Genomic DNA, 21854 nt, shown 5'->3' with positions numbered 1-21854 from the left:
GATACCATGCTTGGCATAGGTGGCTTTCCTTCATAGGATGCTGCCCTTCCCGTGGTTCTTCCTTCCCGGGGAAAGGCCTGGCTATTCACTGCTTGCGTCGAGAAACACGTGATGGTGTCTCCGCAGCTTCTTTACCTGCATCTGCATATTTCCCATAAGGGATGGGGGCAGTGTTCTGGAATCACTGCGTTGAGAAACACGTGATGGTGTCTCCGTAGTGTTGGATGTTTTGGTCTCCCCGAGGCCAATCATCTGTGCCTTTATAGCCTTTTTACTAGGCACTGCTCCTAATAGCCAGATTCCTACTCCACACTGATGAGGGGCAAACACCCCGAAACAGCTGTCTGTGGATGGATACCATGCTTGGCATAGGTGGCTTTCCTTCATAGGATGCTGCCCTTCCCGTGGTTCTTCCTTCCCGGGGAAAGGCCTGGCTATTCACTGCTTGCGTCGAGAAACACGTGATGGTGTCTCCGCAGCTTCTTTACCTGCATCTGCATATTTCCCATAAGGGATGGGGGCAGTGTTCTGGAATCACTGCGTTGAGAAACACGTGATGGTGTCTCCGCAGTGTTGGATGTTTTGGTCTCCCCGAGGCCAATCATCTGTGCCTTTATAGCCTTTTTACTAGGCACTGCTCCTAATAGCCAGATTCCTACTCCACACTGATGAGGGGCAAACACCCCGAAACAGCTGTCTGGAGTGAGGTTTTCTGGAGCAATCCAGACCCTTTTGCAGAGAATTCTGTTTTTTTCTGTGGTCGTTTGTACCGACAGCTTTGAAGATGAGTTATGTGAAGAACACCATCCGAGTGACGTTGGAGCCATCTATCCGGGCAAGGAACAGCGTGGTCTTTATTGTACGTGACCTTATTGAGGAAAAGGCTGGAGGAAAGCGGGAGAACATCTATAGCATCAATGAGTTCCCTAATCAAGGTAACTACGATGTTACTTTTATGTCGGAGCATTATTGCCTGAATGTCTATGAGTGGTTTCGGAATCATGCCGGAGATCCCTGTTTGAAGGGAGTCAAATGTGAACCACTGTTTGGTCTTCAGGAAAGGCAGGTGACTATCACTGTCTATAACCCCTTTACTGAACCTGCATTGTTGGAGAGCTTCCTCTCACAGTATTGTGACTTTGTTTCAAAGGGAGAGAAGCAAGTGAACTGTTTAGGAATCTTCAATTGTCGATACAAATATCGTGTAAAGTTCAGAAGAGATCCTGGCAGTGTGGGTGGGTTCAGACACCCTCCGGCGAACTTCTCTGTGGCAGGGCATAGGGGTTTCCTCACGTACCCTGGGCAGCCTCTGTTTTGCAGGAGATGTTTCTCTTTTGGACATGTCCAGGCAGACTGCCAGAAGGGGCAGTGTTGCCGAAACTGCAAGAAGGAGGGGCATATGGCTGGTGATTGCCCGATGGCTAAGACCTGTGACGTGTGTGGTAGTAGTGACCACATGTATAAGGATTGTCCGTGGAGGGCGCCTAGACGCTCAGAGAGTGAATGGAGAGAGGAGGAGGAGAGAAGGAGGAGGTTGGCGACTATCAGGAAGGAAACTGAAAGAATGGAGAGAGAGGAAAGGAGGGAGAGGGAGAGGGAAAGACGCTCTGTGACTCCAGATGACATTGTGCTAGCACCCCGTGGTACTATGAGTGATGCACAGAAGGAAGATAAGGAGTTTTGGTTGGCGGCAAAAAAAGTAGAGAAGGGGTTTAAGAAGAAGGAAGAAGATCAGGAAGAAGATGAGGAAGAAGATGATGACTCTACTGTGCCTGAAATGTTTTCTCTTGAGGAAGCAATGGATGCAACGGAGGAAGACGTGCGTATTTCTGAAGCTGAGAGCCCTGTGCACCCCTCAGATCCTCAGAATATTAGAGGGCTTTCTTCAGATCAGGACAGGGGTGCGAATAAGTGTCAGAGGGAGGAGGATGGGGAAAGTGATGAGGCATGCAGTAGTATGCCTAAGAGGAAAATTGGGCCAGCTAAAAAAAAATGGAGTGAGCACGAAGGGGCTAGTGGTTCAGAGACTTGCTGTTCAGTCCGAATGGCAGAGGAGGACAATGGTGATACTGGGTAAAATGAAAGCTCAGTGGATCTGTTGTTTTTTTTTTTTTTTTTCTCTCCTTTCTGTGAGTCTTGACCTTTGTCAAGGGCTTTTTGTGTAATGTGTGTAGTTTTGTGGTAATTTTTGCATTGTTTTTTGTTTTTATAGTATGGGTTTTTCTATAGTTTCTCAAAATGTGAGAGTTTTTAAGAAAGCGAGGAGGAGAGCAGCAATTTTGGATTTTTTAGCTATGCAGAGTGCATCTATTTTTTGTTTGCAAGAATGTGGGATTGTGGATGGTGTGAAAGGGGATGAGTGGTCTTATGGTGCGTCTGTGTGGTCTGGTAGTGCAAATAATAGAAATGATGGTGTGGGTATTTTAGTTAAGGGGCAGGAGGTGGTTTTGAATAATTATTTGGTGGTGGAGGTGGGGAGGTGTATCTTAGCGAATTTTGAATATAAAAATGCTAAGTTTTGTGTTATCAATATTTATGCGCCAGTAGAAAAAAATGAGCGTAAGTTATTATTTGAAAAAGTGAAGCTTTTTGTTCCAGGAAGAGTGCCTGTGGTGATTGTGGGTGATATGAATTGTGATGTGGGGGGAGTGAATGTGGATGTGTCTGGAAAAGTTTTGCTGGAGTTAGTTACTGACTTTGATTTGAGTGATATGCAGCGTGTGTGTAAGGTTAACCCTTTGTTAGATACCTTTTTTTCTGATAGTGGAAGAGCACAGTCCAGGTTGGATTATTGTTTTATTTCTAAAAATATTATTCCTGTTGGATATAAGCAGGATAGGGTCGTTTTTTCGGACCATGTTTGTGTGTTGTGCGAGTTAGATATTAATGTTAGTGGTGTGTTTGGAAAGGGTTTGTGGAAATTAAATGTGAAATTGTTGGAAAATGAAGCTGTGAGGAAGGAGTATGTGAGAAAGTATGAACAGTGGTGTAAAAGTAAGGAAAGTTTTGGGAATGTTTGTGAGTGGTGGGATTGGGTTAAGAGGCAGACAAAAAAGTTTTTTAAAAGTGTGGGGTATGAATTTGCGGCAATTAAGAGGGAAAAGTTTGTTAAGTTGAATGCCCGTTTATGTTTATTGTATAAATTGAGGGAAGGAGGAATGGAGGTGGAGGAGGGGATAAAAAAGGTTAAAAAAGAAATTAAAGAGTTTTTGGAAGAGAAAGGGAAGAGTATTATTTTTAGGGCAAAAATTGATAGAATGGAGCAAGATGAAAGGTGTTCGAGGTTTTTCTTTAAAAAGGTTTTTGGGAAAAAGCAGAGTATGGGTGTTTTGAATGCAGAGGATGGAAGAGAGGTAAGTGGGGAGGATATGTGTGAACATGTGGCTAAGTTTTATGAGGAGCTGTATGCAGTGAAGTGGAGGGATGAGGCTTTGGAGGAGGATGTACTAAGTGTATTAGAAAATAAATTGAGTGAGATGGAGAGAGAGAGAGTGATGGGTGAGGTGACAGGTGATGAGGTATGGAAGGTAATGAATAGCATGGCGTTAAATAAGACTCCAGGAGAGGATGGTCTTCCTATAGAGTTTTATAGGGTGATGTGGCATGTGATTGGTAAGGATTTTGTGGATGTGTGTAAGTATATGTGGTCTAGTATGGAGGTGGCTGAGAGTATGCGTGCAGGTATGGTTGTGTTAATACCTAAAAAAGGAGATTTGAAGAGTTTAAAAAATTGGAGACCGATAACGTTGTTGAATTGCGATTATAAGATCTATGCGAAAGTAATGGCGAATAGGATGCGTGATGTGATAGAGAGTGTGATTGGGGATGAACAGTGTTGTGCGGTGCCTGGGAGACGTATACATGAGTGTGTGTGTATGTTGAGAGATTGTTTGTGGGACTGTATGAGTCGGAAGAAGAGTGTATTTGTTTTGAGTTTGGACTTTGAAAAGGCGTATGATCGGTTATCACATAGTTTTTTGTTCCGGGTATTATTGAGAATGGGGTTTCCGCCTGATTTTGTTTGGAGGGTGAGGAGCTTATATAAAGACATTTATAGTTGTGTTTTGATGAATGGTTCTGTGGGTAGAAGAGTGAATGTTTTTTCAGGTGTGCGACAAGGTTGTCCTTTGTCTCCTGTGGTTTTTATTTGTGCGATTGAACCGTTGCTTTGTATGTTGAGGAAAGATAAAGTGATTAGAGGAGTACAAGTGCCAGGAGGTGGAGGGAGGGAATGGAAGGTTAGTGCTTATATGGATGACGTGTGTGTGTTGTGTGATTCAGAGTATTCTGTGAGGCGGGTGAAGTTATTAGCGTCTATTTTTTGTGGTGCGTCAGCATTTAAGGTGAATTGGGAGAAGAGTGAGTGTAAGGTTTTTGGGGGAGGGGTTTTAAGTAAGGATGTAGGAGTGAATGAGGTGACTGGGTCTATTAAGGTTTTGGGGGTGAAATTTTCAGAGAGTTTGGATGGGAAAGAAAGTTGGGATGATGCAAAAGGAAAGGTTGAGCGGAAGTTATGTTTTTGGAAGATGAGAAGTCTTTCGTTTTTTGGAAAAATCTTAGTTATTAAAAGTGTGATTTTGCCTATTTTCTTATATATTGCAGTGGTCTTTCCGCCGGGGTATATATGTATGAGAGGGTTAAATAGGATTCTGTTTGTGTTTTTGTGGAATTCTAGAATGGAGAGGGCTAGGAGGGAGGTTTTGGTGAAACGTTTAGAAAAAGGTGGGTTGGGTTTTCCAAACCTTGAGGTGTTTCTTGGTGTAAATATTGTGGTTTTTGTGTTGAGGGTGATTAGGATGGATGGCAAGTTTTCTTGTCTGTGTAGGTTTTTGTTTGGGGCGTATTTATTTCGTTTGAAGTGGCGAGAGAGGGATCTGAGGTATCCGGTTGCTTTTGACGTGCCTAGATGGTATGTGTGGGTTTATAAATTTTTGGTGAAGTATGAGTTATGTGATGTGGATGTTAGGTTGTTGAGTAATAAGAAGGCTGTATATAGGATGATTGAATGTAGAGAGACAGAGTGTGGAATAAACATGGTAAGAGGGAATGATATAGAAAAAGTATGGAAGAAAGTGCGGTTAGACGGTATGACGAATAGGCAGAGTGAGATTGTGTGGCAGTCTTTGCATGGAGTGTTACCAGTTAGAGAATTTCAGAAGAATCGTGGGTTGGGGAGAAATGATATGTGTCCGAGAGGTGGGTGTGGTGGAAGGGAAAGTGTAATACATGTGTTTTGGAATTGTCATTATGCTAGGGAGGTGATTGGAAGAATGGGACCGTTGTGTAAAGAATTGTGTGGTGTGAGCTTGTTATCATTCGAGTTGTTCATGTTTGGCTTGGGAATGTGTGATGGAGTGAAGGAGAGAGTGTTGTGGTTAATAGTTGCATGTATAAAAGAAGTATTATGGGATGTGAGGAATGTGTATGTTTTTAAGAGAAAGGAAATTGTAGTAAAGAATAGTCTAAAAGTGATTTTGGGGAAGATGTATGTGTGTTTTCTATGGGATAAAAGAATAAGGGGGGAGGTGGATGCCGAAGGGATTTGGAAGGTGAAGAAGTGGAGATACCTTGTAAATATGTCTTGACTTGCTTTTTCTGATGTTGTATTAAACTGAAATTTTCCGATGATGATGGGAACAGCTTTTGTGTTTTGGATTTGACGCAGCTGTTTGGGATTTTTCTTTGGTCTTGGATTTCTGGACCGTGGATTTTCCCATCTGAGGGAAAAAAAAAAAAAAAAAAAAAAAAAAAAGAAACAGCTGTCTGTGGATGGATACCATGCTTGGCATAGGTGGCTTTCCTTCATAGGATGCTGCCCTTCCCGTGGTTCTTCCTTCCCGGGGAAAGGCCTGGCTATTCACTGCTTGCGTCGAGAAACCCGTGATGGTGTCTCCGCAGCTTCTTTACCTGCATCTGCATATTTCCCATAAGGGATGGGGGCAGTGTTCTGGAATCACTGCGTTGAGAAACACGTGATGGTGTCTCCGCAGTGTTGGATGTTTTGGTCTCCCCGAGGCCAATCATCTGTGCCTTTATAGCCTTTTTACTAGGCACTGCTCCTAATAGCCAGATTCCTACTCCACACTGATGAGGGGCAAACACCCCGAAACAGCTGTCTGTGGATGGATACCATGCTTGGCATAGGTGGCTTTCCTTCATAGGATGCTGCCCTTCCCGTGGTTCTTCCTTCCCGGGGAAAGGCCTGGCTATTCACTGCTTGCGTCGAGAAACACGTGATGGTGTCTCCGCAGCTTCTTTACCTGCATCTGCATATTTCCCATAAGGGATGGGGGCAGTGTTCTGGAATCACTGCGTTGAGAAACACGTGATGGTGTCTCCGCAGTGTTGGATGTTTTGGTCTCCCCGAGGCCAATCATCTGTGCCTTTATAGCCTTTTTACTAGGCACTGCTCCTAATAGCCAGATTCCTACTCCACACTGATGAGGGGCAAACACCCCGAAACAGCTGTCTGTGGATGGATACCATGCTTGGCATAGGTGGCTTTCCTTCATAGGATGCTGCCCTTCCCGTGGTTCTTCCTTCCCGGGGAAAGGCCTGGCTATTCACTGCTTGCGTCGAGAAACACGTGATGGTGTCTCCGCAGCTTCTTTACCTGCATCTGCATATTTCCCATAAGGGATGGGGGCAGTGTTCTGGAATCACTGCGTTGAGAAACACGTGATGGTGTCTCCGCAGTGTTGGATGTTTTGGTCTCCCCGAGGCCAATCATCTGTGCCTTTATAGCCTTTTTACTAGGCACTGCTCCTAATAGCCAGATTCCTACTCCACACTGATGAGGGGCAAACACCCCGAAACAGCTGTCTGTGGATGGATACCATGCTTGGCATAGGTGGCTTTCCTTCATAGGATGCTGCCCTTCCCGTGGTTCTTCCTTCCCGGGGAAAGGCCTGGCTATTCACTGCTTGCGTCGAGAAACACGTGATGGTGTCTCCGCAGCTTCTTTACCTGCATCTGCATATTTCCCATAAGGGATGGGGGCAGTGTTCTGGAATCACTGCGTTGAGAAACACGTGATGGTGTCTCCGCAGTGTTGGATGTTTTGGTCTCCCCGAGGCCAATCATCTGTGCCTTTATATGATTTACATAATGTCCTCTGCAATTTCCCACTAGTACACTTTCCAGGGGCAAAGGAGGACAATTATGACCCGCGTTTAGTAACATTACTGCTCGGATGGCTGACGCCAGTGGTGGCAATGCAGCCTCTTGCTGCTCCCACATTAATATTGCAAGATGCAATGGTATGAATTTGTTTTCTTTAATATTGCGTCATTCATTGTTTTTGAAGTTATTTCTTTTACCATATTTTTTTGCTACTCTTGAGTGAACTGTTGTCACTGTTTTCCATAATTCACCCTTTCACAAAATGGACTGAACATGGTACATGCCAAGATAACAGCAGTGTAACAGGTTGCAGTATTGATGTGGCATGACTTAGCATCACATTTGACTAATAAATGAGTTTGGCAAAAAAACAGTAGTTTGTAGACAGTCACACAGTTAAATATCTGTATTTTTACATTTCTTGTCTTTTTTAAAGCAGTTTTTTCTTCCTCTCCAAAAGAACTGAAAAAGTAATGTTAGGCACATTCCCAATAAGACAGAAGAAGCCACAGACAGTAGATTGTGGCATGCACACTTTATGAGTTAGTTACAATTTAATCTCTGGATTTTTTTCTCACTTCTTTTTTGTATTTCAACAGTTTTTCCAGGCCATTTCTTAAAAAGCAACAAAAATACACCCACAGAAATAACATGGGACACACACACTAGGTGTGTTATAGGGAAAAGACGTTTGTCAACACCCATGTATCTATCAGGACAATAACGTATACTCCGGATATACATAAATACAAAGAAAAAATGGAGTTCTATACGGAAAGCGTTTTAAAAGAACAGTATTTATTAAAGAATCATTAAAAAATCGTAACATTAACAAAATACAAAAGAAGGGAAGACCCTAGAACATACACATCCAAGTCATAAGCACCCAGAAAACGTGTATAACATCATGGTATATATAACCATCAATAATAGCACACAAAACTACGATGTATTTACTGGCTCTCATATGGACAAGTGTCCTTCATACATAAAATTAGCAGAGAGACCAGTATATAGTGCATATCAGGAATCGAATTTCTTACCCATGATGAAGTAAATGGTGCTTAATGACTCCGGAGAGCCCCCTGACGCGCGAAACGCGCGTCAGGGGGCTCTCCGGAGTCATTAAGCACCATTTACTTCATCATGGGTAAGAAATTCGATTCCTGATATGCACTATATACTGGTCTCTCTGCTAATTTTATGTATGAAGGACACTTGTCCATATGAGAGCCAGTAAATACATCGTAGTATTGTGTGCTATTATTGATGGTTATATATACCATGATGTTATACACGTTTTCTGGGTGCTTATGACTTGGATGTGTATGTTCTAGGGTCTTCCCTTCTTTTGTTTTTTGTTAATGTTACGATTTTTTAATGATTCTTTAATAAATACTGTTCTTTTAAAACGCTTTTCATTTCTTAAAAAGGACTGAACAAGAAATGATAGGTACATGGCACGCCTAAAAAATGACAACATCAGCAGGCTGCAGTATTGGTAAACCATATACAGAGGGTGAATTTTTTAAATTTTCTAAGTAAATATATTAGTAAAGGTGCTATTGACATGAAATTCTCACCAGATGTTGGTAACAACCCATCCAGCTGAAATACCCATTAACACCATCAGTGAAGTTTAGAGGTGAGAACATTATGGAGTGTGGCTGTTTTTCAGCATACGGCACTAGCAAACTTCATATAATTGAAAGAAGGATGAATGCACAAATGTACAGACTGACATTCTTGATAAAAATCTACTGCCATCTACCAGGATGATGAAAATAAAATCAAAAGCAAAACAATGATCCCAAACACACAGCCAAGGAAACTCAATTGTTTTCAGAGAAAAAAAACCCAAAGCTACTAGAATAGCCCAGGTAATCACTTGGAGTAAATCCAATAGAAAATTTGTGGAAGAAACTAAAGCTCAGAGTTCATAGAAGGAGTCCACAGAACCTTCAGGATTTAAAGAGTGCTTGTGTGGAAGAATGGGACAAAATCACACATGAGCAATGCATGCGATTAGTTTCTCCATAAAGGTGGTGACTTGAAACTGTCATCACCAACAAAGGCTTTTGTACAAAGCACTACATAAATTTCAGTAAGCATGTTCCATACTTGTTCCCTATGTAATTTTTCATTATTACACATAACTTAGTTTATGGATATCTATGGTTTGAATTCTTGGCTGTGTGGATTGGATGTGTTACCGACATCTGGTGAGAATTTCATGTCACTAGCTCCTTTAGAAATATATTTACTTAGAAAACTAGTGTTCGATACTTATCTCACCCAATGCATTTTTTTTTATCTCAGCAATATTTGTGGCTTGCTTATGAATGAAAAAATTAAAGAATGAAAAAAATGTGTAATTGAAATGTAGTCTCTGCAATATACTCACTTTGGTCAATCACTGCAAGGTCTCCTATTTCTCCCACTATCCATTGAATATTTATATTTTTTTCACAGACTGTGCTCTAATCCTCATTACTGCAGTTCAACAAAATGCGCTATCTGTAGAATTTGTCGTTTTATGGCTTTTTCACTCTTTATTGTTAAGCTGTGATCTGTGACATGCTCTCACTATCCAAATTCACCACAAAATAGCTTCTGCAATATTCTTGATGTTTCAATTTATGTGTCTTGCTCAGTGGTGGTCAGCATTCAGTGTTCCTTACCTTAGCCGTGTCTGAGAACTGAAAACCTTGCACTTCTGAACACTCTAGGGAGGTTGCAGTTCTGAAATATGACAGCACTGGAAGATAATGGGTTCCTGGTCACTTCACTTTTGATTCATTCTCAAACCTTTGACAGTTAATTTGTATATTTGTGGCAACATGTTTTTTGTCACCCTGTTGACCATTTGCAACAAAGCTTTTGATGACTCTGTGATCACAGCCCCAATGCCTTAGCACTTTCAAGAGTGCTTCATCCCTATTTAAGACTTGCAACATTTTTTTTGACTTTTCAGAGTCAAATAAAAAAATTTTCATTTTTTTTCCATTTTGCCTAATAATTCTGCACACTTGATAAAGGGTGGTGATAGATTGTATTATATTGATGCCAAGTCTAACTAGACAAAGAAACACACATCAATGTATACCACCATTAGATCATTGAACAGGGAAGGGGTGAAGGAAGAGGGATGTGTAATAAAATATAACCTTTATTAATAACTAGCTGAAGAGCCTCTCATTGCCCGGGCATACTAACTAACTGTGATTAGTTATAGCACCTCACTTCTCTCATTTTCCCATCATGCCTCTCATTTTCCCCCTCACTTCTCTCATTTTCCCCTTCACTCTTCTCATTTTCCCCCCTAACATCTGTCATTTTGACCTCACACCTGTAATTTTCCCCTCAGTATATACCTGTATGTAATCTCCCTTGTATATACCTGTATGTCATCTCCTGTAGATAGTATATACTTGTATGTCATATCCCCTGTATATAATATATACCTGTATGTCATCTCCTATATACAGTATATACCTGTATGTCATCTCCTCCTGTATATAGTATATGCCTGTGTGTCATCTCCTCCTGTGTATAGTATATACCTGTGTGTCATCTCCTCCTGTATATAAATACCTGAGTGTCATCTCCTCCTGTATATAGTATATACCTGTGTGTCATCTCCTCCTGTATATAGTATATAACTGTGTGTGATCTCCTCCTGTATATAGTATATACCCGTGTGTCATCTCCCCTGCATATAGTATATACTCGTATGTCATCTCCTCCTGCATATAGTATATACCTGAATGTCATCTCCTCCTGCATACAGTATATACCTGTATCTCATCTCCGGGATATAGTATATAGTATATACCTGTATGTCATCTCCCCTGTATATAGTATATACCTGTATGTCATCTCCTCCTGTATATAGTATATACCTGTATGTAATCTCCCTTGTATATGGTATATACCTGTATGTCATCTCCTGTATATAGTATATACCTGTATGTAATCTCCACTGTATATAGTATATACTTGTATGTCATCTCCTCCTGTATACAGTATATACCCGTATGTCATCTCCTCCTGCATATAGTATATACCTGAATGTCATCTCCTCCTGCATACAGTATATACCTGTATCTCATCTCCGGGATATAGTACATAGTATATACCTGTATGTCATCTCCTGTATATAGTATATACCTGTATGTAATCTCCACTGTATATAGTATATACTTGTATGTCATCTCCTCCTGTACACAGTATATACCCGTATGTCATCTCTTCCTGCATATAGTATATACCTGAATGTCCTCTCCTCCTGCATATATACCTGTATTTTATCTCCTCCTGTATATAGTATATACCTGTAGGTCATCTCCCCTGTAAATAGTATATAACTGAATGTCATCTCCTCCTGTATATAGTATACACCTGTGTCATCTCCTCCTGCATATAGTATATACCTGTGTGTCATCTCCTCCTATATATAGTATATACCCGAATGTCATCTCCTCCTGTATACAGTATATACCTGTGTCATCTCCTCCTGTATATAGTATATGCTTGTGTGTCATCTCCTCCTGTATATAGTATATACCTGTGTCATCTCCTCCTGTATATAGTATATGCGCTGTATGTCATCTCCTCCTGTATATAGTATATACCTGTATGTCATCTCCTCCTGTATATAGTATATACCTGTGTGTCATCTCCTCCTGTTTATAGTATATACCTGTGTGTCATCTCCTCCTATATATATAGTATATACCTGAGTGTCATCTCCTCCTGTATATAGTATATACCTGTATGTAATCTCCCTTGTATATAGTAACATAGTAACATAGTTAGTAAGGCCGAAAAAAGACATTTGTCCATCCAGTTCAGCCTATATTCCATCATAATAAATCCCCAGATCTACATCCTTCTACAGAACCTAATAATTGTATGATACAATATTGTTCTGCTCCAGGAAGACATCCAGGCCTCTCTTGAACCCCTCGACTGAGTTCGCCATCACCACCTCCTCAGGCAAGCAATTCCAGATTCTCACTGCCCTAACAGTAAAGAATCCTCTTCTATGTTGGTGGAAAAACCTTCTCTCCTCCAGACGCAAAGAATGCCCCCTTGTGCCCGTCACCTTCCTTGGTATAAACAGATCCTCAGCGAGATATTTGTATTGTCCCCTTATATATTTATACATGGTTATTAGATCGCCCCTCAGTCGTCTTTTTTCTAGACTAAATAATCCTAATTTCGCTAATCTATCTGGGTATTGTAGTTCTCCCATCCCCTTTATTAATTTTGTTGCCCTCCTTTGTACTCTCTCTAGTTCCATTATATCCTTCCTGAGCACCGGTGCCCAAAACTGGACACAGTACTCCATGTGCGGTCTAACTAGGGATTTGTACAGAGGCAGTATAATGCTCTCATCATGTGTATCCAGACCTCTTTTAATGCACCCCATGATCCTGTTTGCCTTGGCCGCTGCTGCCTGGCACTGGCTGCTCCAGGTAAGTTTATCATTAACTAGGATCCCCAAGTCCTTCTCCCTGTCAGATTTACCCAGTGGTTTCCCGTTCAGTGTGTAATGGTGATATTGATTCCTTCTTCCCATGTGTATAACCTTACATTTATCATTGTTAAACCTCATCTGCCACCTTTCAGCCCAAGTTTCCAACTTATCCAGATCCATCTGTAGCAGAATACTATCTTCTCTTGTATTAACTGCTTTACATAGTTTTGTATCATCTGCAAATATCGATATTTTACTGTGTAAACCTTCTACCAGATCATTAATGAATATGTTGAAGAGAACAGGTCCCAATACTGACCCCTGCGGTACCCCACTGGTCACAGCGACCCAGTTAGAGACTATACCATTTATAACCACCCTCTGCTTTCTATCACTAAGCCAGTTACTAACCCATTTACACACATTTTCCCCCAGACCAAGCATTCTCATTTTGTGTACCAACCTCTTGTGCGGCACGGTATCAAACGCTTTGGAAAAATCCAGATATACCACGTCCAATGACTCACCGTGGTCCAGCCTATAGCTTACCTCTTCATAAAAACTGATTAGATTGGTTTGACAGGAGCGATTTCTCATAAACCCATGCTGATATGGAGTTAAAGTTATTCTCATTGAGATAATCCAGAATAACATCCCTCAGAAACCCTTCAAATATTTTACCAACAATAGAGGTTAGACTTACTGGCCTATAATTTCCAGGTTCACTTTTAGAGCCCTTTTTGAATATTGGCACCACATTTGCTATGCGCCAGTCCTGTGCAACAGACCCTGTCGCTATAGAGTCCCTAAAAATAAGAAATAATGGTTTATCTATTACATTACTTAGTTCTCTTAGTACTCGTGGGTGTATGCCATCCGGACCCGGAGATTTATCTATTTTAATCTTATTTAGCCGGTTTCGCACCTCTTCTTGGGTTAGAGTGGTGACCCTTAAAATAGGGTTTTCATTGTTTCTTGGGATTTCACCTAGCATTTCATTTTCCACCGTGAATACCGTGGAGAAGAAGGTGTTTAATATATTAGCTTTTTCCTCGTCATCTACAACCATTCTTTCCTCACTATTTTTTAAGGGGCCTACATTTTCAGTTTTTATTCTTTTACTATTGATATAGTTGAAGAACAGTTTGGGATTAGTTTTACTCTCCTTAGCAATGTGCTTCTCTGTTTCCTTTTTGGCAGCTTTAATTAGTTTTTTAGATAAAGTATTTTTCTCCCTATAGTTTTTTAGAGCTTCAATGGTGCCATCCTGCTTTAGTAGTGCAAATGCTTTCTTTTTACTGTTAATTGCCTGTCTTACTTCTTTGTTTAGCCACATTGGGTTTTTCCTATTTCTAGTCCTTTTATTCCCACAAGGTATAAACCGCTTACACTGCCTATTTAGGATGTTCTTAAACATTTTCCATTTATTATCTGTATTCTTATTTCTGAGGATATTGTCCCAGTCTACCAGATTAAGGGCATCTCTAAGCTGGTCAAACTTTGCCTTCCTAAAGTTCAGTGTTTTTGTGACTCCCTGACAAGTCCCCCTAGTGAAAGACAGGTGAAACTGCACAATATTGTGGTCGCTATTTCCTAGATGCCCGGCCACCTGCAGATTTGTTATTCTGTCAGGTCTATTAGATAGTATTAGGTCTAAAAGTGTATAGTATAGTATATACCTGTATGTCATCTCCTCCTGTATATAGTCTCCCTTGTATATAGTATATACCTGTATGTCATCTCCTGTATATAGTATATACCTGTATGTAATCTCCACTGTATATAGTATATACTTGTATGTCATCTCCTCCTGTATACAGTATATACCCGTATGTCATCTCCTCCTGCATATAGTATATACCTGAATGTCCTCTCCTCCTGGATATATACCTGTATCTTATCTCCTCCTGTATATAGTATATACCTGTGTATCATCTCCTCCTGTATATAGTATATACCTGAATGTCATCTCCTCCTGTATATAGTATGTACCTGTGTGTCATCTCCTCCTGCATATAGTATATACCTGTGTGTCATCTCCTCCTATATATAGTATATAACCGAATGTCATCTCCTCCTGTATACAGTATATACCTGTGTCATCTCCTCCTGTATATAGTATATACTTGTGTGTCATCTCCTCCTGTATATAGTATATACCTGTGTCATCTCCTCCTGTATATAGTATATGCGCTGTATGTCATCTCCTCCTATATATAGTATATACCTGTATGTCATCTCCTCCTGTATATAGTATATACCTGTGTGTCATCTCCTCCTATATATATAGTATATACCTGAGTGTCATCTCCTCCTGTATATAGTATATACCCGTGTGTCATCTCCCCTGCATATAGTATATACCCGTGTGTCATCTCCTCCTGCATATAGTATATACCTGAATGTCATCTCCTCCTGCATACAGTATATACCCATGTCTCATCTACTCCTGTATATAGTATATACCTGTATGTCATCTCCCTTGTATATAGTATATACCTGTATGTCATCTCCTCCTGTATATAGTATATACCTGAATGTCATCTCCTCCTGTATATAGTATATACCGGTGTGTCATCTCCTCCTGTATATAGTATATACCTGTGTGTCATCTCCTCCTGTTTATTAGAAACATGTCACCACCACTGTAATTTTCTCCCACAGTTTTGGCTTATAAATACTGAGGTAAAATACTGACCAAATACTGAACGTGTGAATGTGGTCTCCACCTGCAGCGCCTCACTCTTCTCTATACACAGCCTCATACTGCAGTAGCACCTCACTTCTCTCATTTTACCCCTCACATCTCTATCCATGAGACTCCTCCCTTTTCATTGACGTCATGTCTCACGAAATGAAGCAACTCCATGGTAGACACGACGGAGCTAGATTTGGCCTGTGCCTGCTATGCGGAGGCGGAGTGTCTAAGGAAAACTGTTGCTTATAGCAATCACAGCTCAGCTTTCATCTCTTAAACAGCTCTGCTGAAATGAAAGATGCTTACTGATTGGTTGCGGAGTGGGCGGGGCTATGTGGAGTGGGACATACACACATACACACAAACATACATACACTCAGCTTTATATATTAGACTAGCTATTGAACCTGTTCTACGCCCGGGTGGCGAGCATTTATATTGGTATATGGTCTCCATCCTGGTATGTGCTGCTCCATCCTGCGTCCCCATCCTGTCATGAGCTGCTCCATCCTGCGTCCCCATCCTGTCATGTGCTGCACCCATCCTGCGCCCCCATCCTGCCATGTGTTGCACCCATCTTGCGCCCCCATTCTGTCATGTGTTGCACCCATCCTGCGCCCCCATTCTGTCATGTGCTGCTCCCATCCTGCGCCCCCATTCTGACATGTGCTGCTCCCATCCTGCGCCCCCATCCTGTCATGTGCTGCTCCCATCCTGTGCCCCCGTTCTGTCATGTGCTTCTCCCATCCTGCGCCCCTGTTCTGTCATGTGCTGCTCCCATCCTGTGCCCCTGTTCTGTCATGTGCTGCTCCCATCCTGCGCCCGTTCTGTCATGTGCTGCTTCCATCCTGCACCCCGTTCTCTCATGTGCTGCCCTATTCTGTCATGTGCTGCTCCCATCCTGCGCCCCCGTTCTGTCATGTGCTGCTCCCATCCTGCGCCCCCATCCTGTCATGTGCTGCTCCCATCCTGCGCCACCATTCTTTAATTTGCTTCACCCATCAATATGCCCCATACGCTGCTCCATTATGGTTGATGGCCCCCATAAGATGCTCCATAGTATATGCCCCCATACACTGCTCCATTATGGTTTATGGCCCCCATAAGATGCTCCATAGTGTATGCCCCTGTACACTGCTCCATAAAGGTTTATGGCCCCCATAAGACGCTCCAGTGTGTATGCCCCCGTACACTGCTCCATAAAGGTTTATGGCCCCCATAAGACGCTCCAGTGTGTATGCCCCCGTACACTGCTCCATAAAGGTTTATGGCCCCCATAAGACGCTCCAGTGTGTATGCCCCCGTACACTGCTCCATAAAGGTTTATGGCCCCCATAAGACGCTCCAGTGTGTATGCCCCCGTACACTGCTCCATTATGGTTTATGGCCCCCATAAGATGCTCCGTAGTGTATGCCCCCGTACACTGCTCCATAAAGGTTTATGGCACCCATAAGATGCTCCATTGTATATGCCCCCGTACACTGCTCCATTATGGTTGATGGCCCCCATAAGATGCTCCATTGTATATGCCCCCGTACACTGCTCCATTATGGTTGATGGCCCCCATAAGATGCTCCATAGTATATGCCCCCGTATGCTGCAGCGATATATAAAAAAAAAAAAAACATACTCACCTATCGTCGCTGGGCGCCGAGTGCTGGGGGGCTTGAGCAGGTGGGGACACCGGCGCGCTGTGGGGGTCAGGTGCAGCTCAGGCCCCCCAGCACTTGCTATATTCACCTGGCCGTGATCCAGCGCTGCGCGCCGCCATCTTCCGGCTCCTCTGGCTGTGATTGGTCAGTCAGAGGGCGGCGCCGGCGCGCATTAAGCGCGTCATCGCGCCCTCTGAACTGTGAACGTCACAGCAGAGGACCGGGACACGGAGCCGCACGCAGCGCTGGAACGGGGGGCAGGTGAATATATTCACCCTCCTGGCGCGTCCACGGTCCCTGCCTCTCCGGTGGAGATTGCGGTGTGCGTTCAGTGCTTACGCATACCGCGATCTCCTGGGATCGTCACTCTGTGGGGGCCAGACTGCGCCGGTGCTTGCGCAGTCTATAAAGGCTTCGGACAGAGTGACGCTCCCAGCGTTATATTATAGATTTGGTAAAATATACTAAGAGAGTAACCATACATCCATGTAGGATGTATATGGAATCATGGTATACAGTAATTATTATGTGATCCACTAATACCCGATGGATCACAATTCATCCACAGCCACGTACATATATATTAACCCATTATCTATCAATGTCCATTTTTTGGGACGCCTAATCTTTTGCTTCTAGCAACTAAGATTTTATAATTTTTATTAGGTCCAATTTTTTGTGTTGTGTTTGTAAAATGAATGTTTTCAAAATAGGAAATCATGTCATTGTCATTTTTAATTGAATATTGGGATGCCCTTTTCTGAAAAATCCGTAAAATGAAAATTTCTAGTTTGGCAAGTAATGGGGTAACAGCTATTAGCCGCCTACCTACAAAGGGTATATACATTAATATTATCCACTATAATTTTGTACCATTATTGGTACAATATTGTAGCTGCAGTATCTCTAAACTGATCGATTCAATCAAACCTGACTTTTAATTCTACAAGGGACAATAGTCATCATTCGTTTTTCTAACAATATGTCATCTAGCACTGCGATCCATCGATACACATCACCTGATGCTTTAAACCAGTGTTTCCCAAACTCCAGTCATCATGGACCCACGGGTCATGTTTTCAGGATTTCCATAGTGTTGCACAGGTGAGACAATTTCTGATGCCTTGATGATACTTCCACTACTTGAGCAATACTAAGGAAATCCTGAAACATGCCCCGTGGGATCCGTGAGGACTGGAGTTTGGGAAACACTGCATTAAACCAATAAAGTTTGTACAGCTTAGAATTTGATCATATAATGTTTATGCAGATTTTCTATCACTCATTTGCTTATTTTTTCTGCATATACTGTAGTTTACCAACTTGTTTATCTGCTTTGTATTGATGACTGGCAAAAACGCTGAAACATGTTTCTGTAAATGGAGTTTCTGGTTTGGATTACCATCCCAAGTCATGTAGCAATGACCTTTAAAGGGTCAATATTGACTTTTAGGAGTACCACCTCCAATTGGTGGCACTAGAGTTCCTTCCCTTTGCTCTCTGCAGAAGCTATTTGCACATTTACATTCACGAGCATTGTATCGCCTACTAGTCTATGAAAACTTGGTGGTCTTCACAAGGAAAACTTTAACACTGAGATACCCTGCCAAAGACTTCTCCACCAGCCAAACTGTTCTCCTGCTTTATACTGATGAGGGGCAAAACCCTGAAACACGAGTCTGCACATGGAGTTTCTGGTTGGACATTTTAGTATTGCTATCTACAGTAGGGCAGAGGTTCACATTGCATTGGTGCACTCTGTGCAGCCTCATTGGGGATGAAGAGGTAATGGGGCTACTGGACTACAAAGGGCCCATATACTATATTTGCACAGGGGCCCTCTCCGGTTTGTGACTGACTTTAGGTGGCATTAAAGTTCCTGCCCTCATTCTCTCTGAAGAAGCTATTTGCCCTATAAAATAGCCCAACACCATAGTCTTTGACATTAAAGGAGCTGTCAGGTCTAAAGGTCTACAGTCTGAGTGGACAACCATTTTAATGACAGCGACAATTTTATTGTGATGGAAAGCAGTTAATATCGGGGCCATCTCTCGAGTGACATTGTGATGGAACTATAGTCTTGCTTTACGCTAGGTACTTCACTAAGAATAACTCAGGCAAAAGCAATAGTTCTACTAGGCAACAAATGTGAATTAGACGTAACGTTGGTAAGAAGGTAACGTCTAAGAACTTTAATAGCACTTTTAAAAAGAAAACATCACATGTATTCTACAATATTTTAACCATTGCACATTAAAGTAATATTGTACTTCGCATTAAAAATAAACATTTATTATAAAAATATAAAACTTTAAATGTCATACTTTAAATGAACAAGTCCAGTTACATCCCACACCGAATAATCTGTACAACATTAAACAATTCCACAGGAACAAGCATTTACTTTTAGTTACTGGGTAAAGTTATATTACAAATGTGCTGCTCCAGTGTTCACATAACTGATAGTCTAGAATCATGAAATCTATACACCATATATACAGGTAGAAACTGTTCCAATTCTGTTCTGACAGTGAGAAATGATTATATAGTAACAGGGTGAGTCCTCGTCCAAGAAGGGCACCTTCCTGGCCGCTAGTGGGCTGGCATTGCCCATCCATTTAATGGAATGTACATCTGAATTCCAGTGTTTAATTACATACTGTATGACAAAGGTAAAAAACATATACTTAACCTTTTATTGTACATATATAGGTTACATCAGTAACGCTCTGAAGAGGTTAGTGTAACTTGTGCAATACACTATTCAATATACAGTAAGTGAGATCACAGCACAACAGGCATTGGAAAGACCATTTATAAGGGTGTTTCGTGAGCAGAAAAAAAAGGTGAATATCAACTACGCCCAGATATGATCTAAGTTTGATGACAACATGCCCCTGTCTTGTTTCCGTCAGGTATAGCGTTGTTAAGTAGACTTTATGTGAGGGGTGCAGGGTTTCTCCAAGGAGCTGTCATGACAAAGGAGAAGGCAACCATGGGCCGGGAAAAGAGCAGGAGAAACTTTTCTTTCCCAGTCATGTGCGGATTACAGGTGTTTTTTACCTACAGATTTTCTTCATTTAATGTAACTGTATGGGGAAAATCTGCACATAAAACTAAGCATGCTCTGTGTAAAAAAAATGTGGTTATTTAACAAGAATTCCTGATTGCTGAACCATTTTAACTCCTTTCCGCCTCTTTTGCTCATTGAAAACTAGAAACTGACTATAGAAATGCTAGTAAGACATCACAACACAGTGACTCAGTAACAACTATGTCTTTGACATATAATCTTGGTCCACCATGGCTATTCTAAGCATCGTAGGAAAAATGAATCATCTTCTGGTGTGCCGCAGAAATCACATCCAAACAATATCCTGTTCCACCACCTATTCGGCAGTTATACAATCATTCCTCTTTCTTGGCTTTTCAAGTTTCCAATGCATGTTTTTATTGTCCACAATTTTCTTCAAATAGTGTAGATACTAATCCACTTCTTAACATGGCAGTATCTGCCTAGATAAAAGTGCTATACAGACAAACATAAAATACAGTCCTCACAATGAGAAGAACAGCCATATAGTATATTGTCCGTTTTTACTTTATGGGCCGTTTTCATTGTATTCAACACATGGCGACTGAAGACTAAATAAAAAACATAAAAATAATGTTGCTTATTTTGTACCATCTTCATGACATCAGTCTGTAGTTGTCATTATACAAAAAGTTCTGCTTCTAGTGCAAGAAAAAAAAAAACTGTGACCAACGCTACCAGCGCCGACAAACACATTGAAGAAGTAGATAGACAAATATTTAGTCTCTAGTTGAAAATCTACACGAAGAGATTGAAGTTTTCGTCTCTTGAAATAGTGAAAAATCACGTAGCAAGGTTAAAATCCATGTTTTCGTCAGCTGGTAATAAAGAAGGGTAGGGAGCAGAACATTTTATGTTGACGTATGTTGTGTTGATAAGCACATAATGCTCCCCAATGAAAGTTGAGAAGATGGAAGAAATTCTTGAGACCAGTTCAGAAAACGTTGGACGTAGTTCTGGTTTTGGGTGCCAACATTTCAACATAACTTCAAACCTGTTTTTGAAAAGAAAATCATAATGTTTAGAGGATCTACAGACATTCTTATGCAGCTACTCGCTATTTTCGGTGTCTGGAAATAACATAAAAGGAACATAAGTTTTAACATTTAATTATGTGATAGACTTGAGTTGTCCTTCTACTAAATTACCCCAGAACATTAAAGAAAGTGTCCAGGAAAAAATCTTGGTTAAATTGTAAACTTGAAGATATACTGTATAATAGCTGATATCTCTAACCATGTCATACCACAAGTTCTTATCTTCTTACTACATAGCAGGGCTACCTCAGCAAATGTTTCAACGATTGCACCTAATCACTACATTTATTTAGACATTTGTGGCTTCAGTTAATAATATGAAGCAGAAGGTGTACTCAATAGAATGTACTAATTAATTTCTATCTCTACCATGAAGCCATATCGGTATAACACAAATGAGGTATAGAAATCTGATACAGATTTGTATACTTATAGGAAGTATGTCACCAGGATCTCTCAAAGGAGATGTCTTGACAAAGGAGCAGTCAGTCAAGCAGGAGAAAGCAGCAATGGGCATGGAAAAGAGCAGCAGTGACAGAGGCTTGAAAAGAGCTTCTACAGCCTCATTTGCATATCGACTCAAGATCTGAGTTTTCACAAACGGAGCAACAGACTGTCTAATTAATGGTATTGCTGGACTTGTCTTTGCAAGAAATACATATGCATATAAATAGTTTCAGGGGTGAAATCCCGCTGACGGATGCCCTTTAAAATTAACCCAGGGTACTTTAACCAGTTCAGTGAACAACTGTATGTAGCAACTTTTGC

At 41.4% G+C, this 21854-nt stretch overlaps 1 protein-coding gene across 1 annotated transcript in view; it reads right to left on the bottom strand.

Moving 5' to 3' along the window:
- Positions 1–19132: 19132 nt before the first annotated feature.
- MET (MET proto-oncogene, receptor tyrosine kinase) overlaps positions 19133–21854 on the bottom strand; it is a 200333-nt gene continuing 197611 nt past the window's right edge. The window contains exon 21 of the mRNA XM_069764843.1: positions 19133–21043. Within this exon, the coding sequence (XP_069620944.1) occupies positions 20833–21043 (211 nt within the window). The 3' untranslated portion in view covers positions 19133–20832. The remainder of the gene's footprint in view (positions 21044–21854) is intronic.

This window comes from Ranitomeya imitator, chromosome 4 (genome assembly GCF_032444005.1).
Source record: "Ranitomeya imitator isolate aRanImi1 chromosome 4, aRanImi1.pri, whole genome shotgun sequence".
In the NCBI taxonomy this organism is placed as follows: domain Eukaryota; kingdom Metazoa; phylum Chordata; class Amphibia; order Anura; family Dendrobatidae; genus Ranitomeya; species Ranitomeya imitator.
This window is presented reverse-complemented; position numbering and strand designations above follow the sequence as displayed.